Here is a 12,747-nt window from a genome sequence, read left to right on the forward strand (position 1 = left end):
AATTTTGGCTTTTAGTGAAAATATCTAAGATAAGTTAAATTGTATTAAGTCATGCATGACATATTAAATTTATTAGGTCATGGATGACATATTACACAAATAATTGCAGATTTCTATTGGTATATACCAATAGTAAATACTTCTAGAAGCTGTGTATAATACGGGTAAAAATACCGTATGAATGCGAGTAGAATTCTTTGAGGAAATTGAACGAAAATACGAGTATAGTTATCCTTTATATGTATTGGTATATTATAAAGTGTATTCAATACTTGTAAGGATGTATTTACACTCGTAATACATTATATGTAAATACATATTAACATAAGTTAATTACGTCATTTAAATAGTAATATATATATTGTTTGAAAACTCTTTAAATTAGTAGTATGAAAATATATATATAATACTTTGTTAATATACTTAATGAGATATTTAATTATCATATTTTTCAAGTTAAATATATATAAATCCATATATATACACAATAATTACACAATTAAACAATTAAATCAAGTTATGACGTTCGTTAATCGTCGAAATAAAAGGGTGATCAAAAGCTTGTGTAAAACTCTTTTCGGAGGTTCAAGATTTATTAAAATTCATTGCTTATCAAGTCGGAATTATATAAATATTAAGTTTAAATTTGGTCGGAAATTTCCGGGTCGTCACAGTACCTACCCGTTAAAGAAATTTCGTCCCGAAATTTGATCGAGGTCATCATAGCTAACAATAAGAATGTTATTATGACAAATATAAGTTGATTCATAGGGTTTTATCATGATTGAGAAATATAGTTAAAATAATTCGATTACTCGAAACGTATGAGTGAAGCTATTGTAAAAGAGTGAAATGAGAAAATAGGGATTCGTCTTATCTTTTGACGTCATCACGGTTGATCTCCGGATTAAAGAAAATCTTTGTAATCTATAGAAGATTTGATTCTTCGGCGATTAAGGAAATTATGATCCTCTTCGATTTAATGCAATAATCTGTCTCGATTTCTCTGTCGGATATTTTACTATAAATCAACCTCCTACGTTTCCTTATTTCCACATCTCCTATCTTTTATACTTTCTTCCTTTCTTCGTACATCCAAAACATTCGTCAATATGCTCCATCCAGTTTTAATTCTTGATATATTCTTGACTATCACATCTGTCATTCTTCTTTTTCATCTTCCACCGGAGGAATCCGTTAATTTCTACTATGCTCTTGGGTTTATAGTGTTCTTAGTTTTCCCGTGTCTTTATATTGCTATACGCATCGATATACACAGTTTGTAATTTCTGCGTTGTCTTCGTGCTTATATTTTTCCTTATATTTTGGAGTTTCATGCTTCCGTCTTCTTTTTCTGACTTCAAGTCAAGCGAATAATGGTCTAGAATTCATATATATGAAATTTGGAATGAACATAGCTAATGCTCTAAGAGAGAAATTGTAATAGCACAATTTGACTTGTGAAATTACCAGAATCCAAAGGAAAAGATAGAACTATCAATAGAATATGTTCTTGATATGTTTAGAGATTAGATTGAATGTAAGAGTCATGTAACATGGCACATGATGATGTCATGGTATGTGAATCATTACGTTCCATTTAGAAACTCAGCATGACTTACTGTAATATAATCACGTTGATCAAGTGTCATTATATTATACTAACTCATGCTTCAGTTCCTAACACTACTTCAAAACATTCATATTTTAAACTCGAAGGTTTCAGAATTTAGAAACTAAAATAGTTTCTTTTATGATGTAACATAGATAGCGCGAAAAGATGAATTATTTCAGATAAGAATAGTTATGAAAATATCTTCAGAAATATGGAGGATATTTATAATGAAAGATATGATGATATCTTAGAATATCTAAGATCAGAGGATGATGAAGAATATTGTCCGCAAGAGTTGAGAGTAAGGAGCAAGGTATTCGCTAAAGACTTCAGCAGACACTGAATCATTTGGATTCTTTGAAGGCAGATTTAGTCTTTGTGATTTGTCCACAGCCTCCTTCATGGTTTGCTCAATCCGTTTTCCAATTTCAAACCTTCTCTTATTCTGAGCCTTGCCAACACACTATTCTTTATCATCAAACTTTTGACTGTTACGGTTGTCTACATTTTCTGCTGTTTCATTCAGCTTTTTCAAAATTCAGGGTATTGATTCGTAGACTCGGTGCTTTTCAGGAATTCAGAATTGAAGATCAAAATTTCTAGGAGTTGCACATTATATGTATACATATAATTGAAGTGAAAACGCTGCGAGATTCGAGATTGATGATTCCTGGTAATTGGTATGGCAATTATTGTTACAGGATGTAGGTGAGTACATGATGGGGTTTCATGAATAATATAGATATTTTTCAGAGAGACTAAAGCCGAAGTTGCTGTTACATCTGCTGATAATATAGTGGAATATAAAAGGTGCTCCGGTAACGATGGCGAAAGGGCAACGTATATATTGAGGTTATAATATGGCTAATCCGACTGAAAATTCGAAGTTGACTTGCTGAAGCCGTGACAAAACTGGCTACTTTGAAAAGGAATTGCAAGGTTATTTTCAGCAACAACAACGCAAATAGCTCATGGATTTGTGTTAAGCTTCTACTTAGGTTCCGGGAGTTTTCCAGATGCATGATTGTGGATAACATGTGGTTGGATCATCATCTCGATTGTTTCTTAATTGAGGTGTTTTCAAGAATCATGAAGGGTTTGAATGTAGATTGCAATGAATTTTTGAATAACACAAAAATTGTTTTATGGGTTTAATGAATAGAAGTGATGTTTTAGCACAGTTTTGAAGTCAAAGTATAGCTTTAAAAGATGTAGAGATTTAAGAGTGATGTCTCCCGTTGAGTCTTGACTTGGATTCTGATCTGTCAAAATTAGAATATGAAATTGAATTTGGATGAGAACGGTTGTTTTGATTTCTATGAAAGAATGTATATCATTGTGAAAGTAGTGAGTATAGTTGATGATTGCTGAATCAGATTTGAAGAATGCAATATATTAATTGTGAATTTATATATCTCTCGGGTATTACCTACCCGTTAAAAGTTTCACAAGTAATATTTTGGTACAGGAGAATTTTTTATTACAGTCTTTATGAAACTATATGTATATTTTCTTCAGATGTAATACATATTTGATGAGTTAATATTAAATTAAGCTCATTTGATTTTCGGCTGGAATTAGAAATGAATAATCTCTGAAACAATAGAGATTACATAATCTTCGCGGAGTATTTCACTAATGTAATCTATACTTTATTATTTATTCTTATTGACATTGCTTGGTGACGGATGTTGATGCTTGTGAATTCTTGCGAACTTCGTAAGATATGAATGATGTTTTCTAGAAAGCTTCAAGTATATCTAAGTGTAAAATCAAACATGTAATTGAATAATACACTTAGTTTATTATGAAACGGAATTCATGGAGTTAAAACAGAGGTCGTAGTTAACGATGGTTAAGTTGTTAAGGAAGGATGTACATCATAGCATATTAGTAATATGAATTTAACCGAGTAGTATCTGCCCTTATTTAATTCATACATAATAGCTTAGTACGGAAAGATATATTTTGATCTCAAAATTCATATATATATAAAATATACATATAATTTTTTTTTTCAGGGGGAATGAGTTAATACTTCATAACTCGTTGATACAATATACGCGTTGTTGATTTGTGATGATGTTGATGATTATGGAATTGGCAGAGCTCGTAGTGCTACAGGTTTTGCCGGTGTTAGTGATACTGATGGTGATGCTGGTGGTACTACCGGTGGTGCTTGTATAACAAGTCTAGCTTGCAAACCATGCACCATTCTTGTCAGGGTTTCTACTCTTCCTTCTATCATTTTGGTCCACTCATCTGATTTATGGTTAAGGTTGGAAGATAATCTCTAAGACTTTAGAGATTACATAATCGCCGCAGAATTTTTTCCAATGAAGTTATGAATCAATACTTCATCGTTGATTTTTATTAGTACTCCTTGGTATCTATGTTGTGTATGACGTTGATGCTCGAGGTACAGATTGTGACGTTGAGGTGTGGGATGCGAATGTTGTTGTTGATGGTGGTAATGGTACTGTTGATGTTGCTGATGGTGGTACTGTTGATGCTGGTGATGCTGCTGGTGCTTGTAACCTTTGCACCATATTCTCCAAAGCCACTACCTGAGTGCGAAGCTCGTTGACTGCTTCCATTACACCGGGATGATTGTCGGTTCAGACGAGCGGATGAATAAGATCTAGAATGTGAGATAGTATATAATCGTGACGAGATACTCTGGAAATAAGAGAGAAAATGGTGTTTCGGACTGGTTCGCCGGTAAGTGCTTCAGGTTCTTCCCCGAGAGGGAAATTTGGTGGGTGGAAAGGATCGTCTTCTTCTCGTCTCCATTGACTGAGTCGACTACGAAGCCATGCCCAATCCATCCAGAATAGATGATGGCTAATCGGTTGATCCATTCCGGTTACACTGCTTTCGGAGCTCAAGTGAATATCCATATCGGAATAGCTGTCGGAATCCGATGAACTTGAACCAGTTGAAGGATCCATCTCTTACAGAGTAGGGAAAATATTTTGAAATGAAATAAATTATAGGACTAGTTTAGTATTCCTCAATACATAATTTACATATGTATTTGTAATACCAGAATCCCATAAGTTACGGAGGATTTTTCGAAAGATGTCAGATAAAGTTTACTGTAATAAATATGCAAAGATATGAATTTGTCTATACACTATCTATGCAATGAATGCAGTAAGATGCGTCTAGACTTACGATGATAAGCAGGTAATTTTCGACAAAAATTGATAGGTAAAACTTTTGACATACAGCTAAGGTCGAAGTCCAGACCCACTAATGTATCCTAACAACTATCAGTTAGACACACTAATGCAAGACCTGGTTCGCTAAGACCACCGCTCTGATGCCAACTGAAATGACCCGTCCATATTACTATAAACGCAGTACGTTCTCATTGGTCCCATAGCGAAGTATTTGACCTCTATATGATACGTTTTAGAAAATATTGCATTCGTTTCATAAAAAAGCACATCATTATTATACATAATGCATGTTTTAAACAAGTGGGCGATTATTTAAGAAATAATCTCCAAAATACATCGGTTTCCAAATACTACACACGTGGCGTAACAGTCGAATATAATACATGACAAAGGTTTTATTGAATGCAACACTTTATTTAAATAAAAACATGAGACTCCATGCACAGCTTGCTCAGATAATGCAACAGCGGAAGACTTTCTTAAGGACCTGAGAATAAACATGCTTAAACAGTCAACACAAAGGTTGGTGAGATATATAGGTTTAGCTTCGATATAAATATAGACCACAAGATTTCATAGTTATAAATATATGTACACTCGCAAGTGTATAAAAGTATTCTATAAGTTGTTGAGCGCTTCGGTAACCATACTTAACAATTAAAGTGGCATATTCCCTTTATTATGAAATCTCCCTACACTGTACCAAGTGTAGTAAAAACGAAGTACTATGCAATCGTTTACGATACTAGAGCGATTAGCCCGGTTGGGGTTGTCAAACCCGATAGATCTATCAATAGGATTCGCGCTTACATATTCTTACAACATGTAAATATTAGTTACCAAGCTATTACGGAAAAATTTGCAAAGTGGTACAACTCAACGTAGAATATATTTGAAGTACTTGTGTCCATAGCGTAAAACATAAAATGCATGTATTCTCATCCCAAAATATTTTTAGAGTTTAAAAATGGGACTATATACTCACAGTAGTAAAAGTATATTAATAATAAGTTTTCAACTTATTAAAAATATGACCGTCGTCCTTGGATTCACGAACCTATAACAATAATAACGATTCAGATAATAATACGACATATGAATAAAATAAAGCAAGTTCATAGAATACTTATATAATAATTTTTAATATTTTATGTTAGTAGTCCATTGTTAGTAATCCAAAATAGTCCGAAAAGTCCAACAGTCCAATAATCGGTATATATATATATATATATATATATATATATAAAATCTTAGAATTACCCCCACGACGTATTGTATACGTATTGTCTTTGTATCAACCCAGAGACGCATTGTATACGTATTGTCTTAGAATTAACTAAGATGTATTGTGTACGTATTGTCTTAGGATTTATCAAAACGTATTGTATACTTATTGTGTAAGGACGTACCAAGAATATTATTATACATATATACAATCACAGAATTAACCAAAATTATAATATTTTGTTATACTACTGATAACATGTCCAAATATATATATAGGATATAGGAAAATTTAACAAGGATATGGTTAATATAGTTTTTATAATATAAATTTCGTCCATACAACATTAATTTTAGCAGATTTTGTTTTGCTCGCCAAATATTCATTACAACTACGTTTAAAGTGAATCAAATTGCTATGGATTCATTAAGAAGTAAATTTTACAAAACTAATTCGAAAAGTTCATCCCAAGAAGTAATTTTTAGAGCTTTACCCTCTTTTTGTGTCGGTGGACAGATTTGGAAAAATCCCGGCATCCACCCAATATATGATTTTTGATAAAATACTTCCACTTTGTATAAAATCATGAAAAAAATATTGGAAGTCTTATTTACATATATTAACATATTTCCAAAGTCTTAGCCTCGAACTCAAATTCTAAGATATGTTTTTAATTCCCAACCCAAAACAGCCCGCTTTTTACCGAATGGAGATTAAAGGATATATGTTAAGTTTCAAGGTGTTCTTCATATGTACAAGTAATAAGTTCTTATATTAACTTAATATAACATCATAATACATATAAATAAGTGTTATTAGAGTTAAGTTAGAAAGATTAGATTAGTTTTTCAAACAAGCTTGGTGTTCACCAAAACAAGTTCTAGTTTTTACAAATTTTATAAGTATAATAAGAAAGCAACTATACAAGGAATTGAAGAAGAATTTTGAGAAGTATTTTACCTTGATTATGAAGAGGAAAGTTGCTGAGATTAAAGTATGATATGAGAGCATTCAAGTGTGTGTTTTTAGTTTAAGAAAATGTGGAGTAAAAATGAGTTAAAATGGTCCTTATTTATAAGCTTATAATTTTGGCTTTTAGTGAAAATATCTAAGATAAGTTAAATTGTATTAAGTCATGCATGACATATTAAATTGATTAGGTTATGGATGACATAATACACAAATAATTGCAGATTTCTATTGGTATATACCAATAGTAAATATTTCTAGAAGCTGTGTATAATACGGGTAAAAATACCGTATGAACGCGAGTAGAATTCTTTGAGGAAATTGAACGGAAATACGAGTATAGCTATCCTTTATATGTATTGGTATATTATAAAGTGTATTCAATACTTGTAAGGATGTATTTACACTCGTAATACATTATATGTAAATACATTTTAACATAAGTTAATTACGTCGTTTAAATAGTAATATATATATATATATATATATATATATATATATATATATTGTTTGAAAACTCTTTAAATTAGTAGTATGAAAATATATATATAATAGTTTGTTAATATACTTAATTGGATATTTAATTATCATATTTTCAAGTTAAATATATATAAATCCATATATATACACAATAATTAAACAATTAAACAATTAAATCAAGTTATGACGTTCGTGAATCGTCGGAATAAAAGGGTGACCAAAAGCTTGTGTAAAACTCTTTTCGGAGGTTCAAGATTTATTAAAATTCATTGCTTATCAAGTCAGAATTATATAAAGATTAAGTTTAAATTTGGTCGGAAATTTTCGGGTCGTCACACTGGTGGAGGAGTTGGTGCTGGTGGCGGTGTAGCCGGTGCTACTGCTGGTGCTGGTGGTTGAGGGATTGGTGCAGGTGGTATGGTGGCCGGTGCAGGGGACGTCTTAGGTGGAGGTCCTGCAGGCGGCAATGCAGGTGGTGATACAATTGGCGGTGTTGTTGAGACGGGTAACGGTGGTGATGGTGGAGTAGATGGAGCTGCAACAGGTGAACTTACTGGTGGTTGTGGTGGTGCAATTTGAGGTGGTAGGACAGGTGGGGTTGGGGATGGTAGAGGGGTGGCTGGCGGTGATTGTGGCGGAAGTGGGGAGGTGGAAGGCGGTGGTACGATGACAGGTGGAGTTAATGGTGAGGTAGTAGGTGATTGGGCATTTGAAATTGATTCCAAAAGGCAGGTCCAAGTGAGATTTGTAGTAATCCACAACATTGTTTTGTTTTTTTTGTTTTTGGTTGTGTTAGATTGGATGAAAGAATTGGAGATTTATTTATAAGATATATGGGATGTTTAGTTTGTGATGCTATAAAAAAAGGTTTGGTATTACAAGTTATTCATTTGGGTCATAAATCTATTTTATTTTCTTTATTTACTTATCATTAATTAAATTTAGGTATGTTAACCAACTAAGTCAAATGTTAGTTAGCATGCAGTTATCATAGATTATAACAATATAAGAATAACAATTGGCATGATTCAAACAGTCCATCAATGGTTTTTAATTGAATTTAATCCACATGTGAAAAACGTATAGGCCCTTAGGACTAAAGTTTTAAGTACTTAGAATATAAATAAATTTCTATTATGAATTGACTAAAACATTGGCCAAAAGAGACCATGTGAATCATCATGAAAGTTAGAAACTTAAAAATGAAAACAAAAAAACAGTACTTGATCTATAAACAAAAAATGATCTTGAAGGCATCATGAATCTTAGATAAGAAGTTGGAATGATGAGGATTATCATGATGTGAAATGGTAACAGATGGAGGAGTTAGCGGCTCTGGTGCGGGTGTGGGTCCCGTTTTCTTGCTTCTTCTTAGCCGGAAAAAGTTCTGCATAACTTCAGCACATTCAACCGCCAACACTCCTCTCGTTACCGAAATGTGTGGGTGGAACGGATGTGCAGGTGCAGGCGGCATGTCTGTCTCCATCGAACCACTTGCGCCATTACTATCAGATAACAGTCTGCAAAACAGCGGTATCACATCACAAAAGACGAATAAGTAGGCCCTATTAACATATTTACATTGACGAAAGCGAACGATAGTGCCACCTAGGCATGTTAATTAGCTCATCTAGTCAACCCATTACAAAATGAATCAAATGGACACTCTTCAAAAGTACAATGGCCTACTAAGTCAAAATTTAGCAAGTTGTCCAATTTGTACAAAATGAAAAGCACATTGTTATTTTAAATAAATAAAAACCAGTTAATAACTGTTGTTTGAAGATATTTGCGAACCTGATCCAACTGCCATCTGCGCCTAACAGCTTATTCGGGGCACCCCATACAACCCTGTCGATTCTGGCTTGAAGAATAGCTCCAGCACACATTGGACATGGTTCAAGTGTTACATAAAGAGTAGTATCCTGCAAAAGACCATCTAATTATCGTCTTATTTTAATTAATTTTTTTTTTTTATTACAAGAATCAAGAAAACTAAACATTTTAGGGAGAGAAAGTTCAAAAGATTACCAAAAGTCTCCATGTTTGTAAATTGGTTGAGGCCTTACGAATACAAATCAACTCAGCGTGCGCAGTTGAGTCCCGTAATTCTTCTACCCTAAAGACAACATTTACTAAATCTCCTTCATACAAACAACAAAGTAGAATTGGCAAGATTGATGGGCGGGTTGGGTAATGGGTCAAAGCAGGAATACGGATCAGGTTTAAAACATCCTTTTTAGTATGCGTCGAAACTATGGGCCGGGTTGGGTTGACCCTTCATATGATTTTTTGTTCATTTTATACTTTTTTCATAAATACTTGATGCATATAAATTGTGATTACAATAACAAGATCATTACACTATTACAGTATAAATGCTTACAATTTAAGAGGTTGTATGCTCATGGACTACATGTTTTCATTTCAGGTATTAAGTTATATTTGACCCATGTGACATGTTAAACCCAATTGTAAGTAAATGGGTCAAAATTACCACATCTGCCCTGAACCCATAACAAACTTACAGATTATGACCGCGAGTTATTATTTGACCATCCTTCACAAGAACAGCTCCTACAGGCACCTCCCACACATCAGCAGCTTTTTTAGCTTCCAAAAGTGCTTCCTTCATAAACATTTCATCAATTTTTCGCTGATTCGCTTCAAAATTATACGCTTTTTCCCATTCATCAAAGTTATCTTTACATATTTCTTCAGCTTTATGTACAACTTTCCTCTTTTTTAGCTCTCCATTCATCGAATCATTCACCGATTTATAGGTTTCCTCAACCTCTGAAGTTCTCTTGATTTTTGGAGATGATTCTTTAATTATAGTTAACGAACTGCTTCGAGAAGGTCCCACATTATTATACGGTGAACTGGCGCCTTTTATACTTTTCTTTTTCTTGTTCTCATCATTCGAATCGTGACTAGTAAACCATGTTTCGCTACTAGCAGACATATAAGATGAACCCTTTGCATCACCAGAGTTTGGAGTGTGGGACCCAGACATCGGAGATTTCCAGTGCAACCGAACCACGTCACCTATAACGGTCCACAAGGACCTGCCACTAGTCTTGACCGGTTCACCATGTTCACTTAAATCAGACACGTTGTCTGGTGTGTCCGTTTCATACGGGTCTTGAGTAGATGTGTCAGTCACGTGCCACATCTCGTCAGATGGTCCCTTCGGTCCAGACCCAGATGAGCTTCTCGAGCCACCAACCACTTCAGCTACTTTCATATCCGAAATCGTATCAATATCTTCTACATTGTCTTTTTTAATCTGATCATTGACTTCTGTTGACTTTTCTTTTAAGCTCTTGATTCTACTTTCAGACAATGAATAGGTACCTCTCATGTCAGGTTCATGCATTTTCGACGTTTCCATATCCATTATTAACTTCTTTTTTGATTCAATAACACTTTTATCATTGTTTGACATTTCTTCAAATCGTTTATATTTCGTTCTTGAACCCGATTCATCACTTACTTTTTCAACCTCATAATTATAATGCCTACACGGGTCAATAACAATGTTAGGTTCATGTTGGCAAAACTCTTCATTCAGCTTCTTTTCTGATTTCTTTCTCCAATCTTGGCGTACACCAACCGATTCTTCATAAACTGCCTTTACAACATCCTTTTTCTCCAACACTTCATCTTTTTCTTGCACAAATTCTTTGTCATTACAAGTTTTACAATCTTTTTGCGAATCTTTTATATACTGGCTTGAAGATGTTTTGCCCACATAACCATCACATTTGACCTCAAAATTTTCGCCTTTTGTTAAATCAAGATTCTCACTCTTTGATAAAGCTTGGATCTTTTCGACTTTATCGCGTTTAAAATCCCCTTTCACAACCCTAGAACCTACTTTTTTCCTTTCTTTATTGATCTTTTTTCTATCCTTAACATCAGCAGACTCCAAATCCATTTCATTAGTCAATAAACTAAGCATAACTTCCACATCATTAACATAACTATCATATTTGACCTCTAATTCTTCACCAGAAGAACTATCTCTACTCAAATCAAGATTCTCACTTTTCGTCAAAGCCGGAATCTTTTCACCTTTATGGCGCTTAAAGTCCCTTTTCACAACCTCAGAACCTACTTTTTTCTTTTCTTTACTAATCTTTTTTCTATCCTTTACATCAACATACTCCAAATCCATTTCATTAGTTAATAAACTAATCATAACTTCCACATCATTAGCATAATCATCACTCATACTACTCAAAAACTGCTTTTCCCTATCATACCAAAAGCCCCTTTGCTTATGTTTCTTTATTTCCTTAAAAGCACCAAACTTTTCATTGTAACTACTTCTATTGAGATTTGAAAAAGGCAAAAACCCATAAAATCTTTTACTGTTAGACCACTTAATTAAGGTTGACTGACTAAACCCTTTACTTAAATAGCTAGGGTTTACCTCACCCAATCTATTATACACTGAAATATTATCATAATAATAACAGCAACAACAACATTTGGAGCTTATTGTTGAGGTAATTAATAATGGATTTCTTTCAAATGTATCCTCAAACAAGTATGAAGAATGATTGTATGATAAAGATAATGGTGGTTTATACCTAACAGTGTGCATTCTATATGTACTAGTATACAGTGATTGTGTATGACAAGATGCAGGAGCTGAAAGGGGTTGTTGTTACCTTGAAGTTATGCAAGTTTCTTGCAGATTCTTTTTAGGTTGGGAATGGTGAATGTGTAAATAAACAATCTGTGTGTTATGAATTGAGATTGGAATGTGTACTAGTACTGTGTAATGGTTGTCATGTGTTACTTTAAGATTCTGTAGTCTAGTAGTTGAGGGTGCAAATGTGATTTACTGATTACAAGGTGACCATTTTTTTTTTTTTTTTTTTGAAAAGCTTACAAGGTGACCATTTACTGCTGTAGAAGACTATTACTGACTAGGTATAGCATTGTGTCAAACTGTTATTATACCGTTTGTAACGCAGCCGAACCCATGCCGTGAATTTCAACGTGGATGAAATTCCACGACTCCAAACCCGCCTAATGCGGCGTTAGAAATGCTAAAAGAGACGGCGTTGGTTGCTTTCCTACTGGAGAAGCAATGGGCTTCGGTTTGATGTGTCCGGCGGCTATGATTGAGTTTCGCATTTTGACCGTTTGCTTTCAAATTTGCTTACCGTTTGCAACTTAAATAAAAAAATGAATTAAATATTAATTAAAAAGTACAACTTAATTCCTAAAAAATGAAAAATAGATTAATTAAAAACAAC

At 33.6% G+C, this 12,747-nt stretch overlaps 1 protein-coding gene across 1 annotated transcript; it reads right to left on the reverse strand.

Annotated features, from left to right (window-relative positions):
* Positions 1-8,702: 8,702 nt before the first annotated feature.
* Positions 8,703-12,086, reverse strand: LOC139840942 (uncharacterized). Its single transcript, XM_071831182.1, has 4 exons — positions 10,003-12,086; positions 9,506-9,593; positions 9,272-9,399; positions 8,703-8,994 (listed from the first exon to the last, which is right to left on the reverse strand). Exons 1-4 carry the CDS (start codon positions 12,084-12,086, stop codon positions 8,703-8,705), a joined length of 2,592 nt encoding a protein of 863 aa, XP_071687283.1.
* Between the last annotated feature and the right edge of the window lie 661 nt (positions 12,087-12,747).

This window comes from Rutidosis leptorrhynchoides, chromosome 4, assembly GCF_046630445.1.
Source record: "Rutidosis leptorrhynchoides isolate AG116_Rl617_1_P2 chromosome 4, CSIRO_AGI_Rlap_v1, whole genome shotgun sequence".
NCBI lineage: Eukaryota > Viridiplantae > Streptophyta > Magnoliopsida > Asterales > Asteraceae > Rutidosis > Rutidosis leptorrhynchoides.

What these genes read in the sequence shown, in the direction of transcription:
- LOC139840942 (XM_071831182.1), bottom strand. Translation starts at nt 12,086, where the DNA reads ATGCACACTGTTAGGTATAAACCACCATTATCTTTATCATACAATCAT. An exon ending in ATAACTCGCGGTCATAATCT is followed by an intron (nt 9,594 to 10,002) that starts GTAAGTTTGTTA and finishes TGTTGTCTTTAG; the next exon opens with GGTAGAAGAATTACGGGACT. An exon ending in GCAGATGGCAGTTGGATCAG is followed by an intron (nt 8,995 to 9,271) that starts GTTCGCAAATAT and finishes GCTGTTTTGCAG; the next exon opens with ACTGTTATCTGATAGTAATG.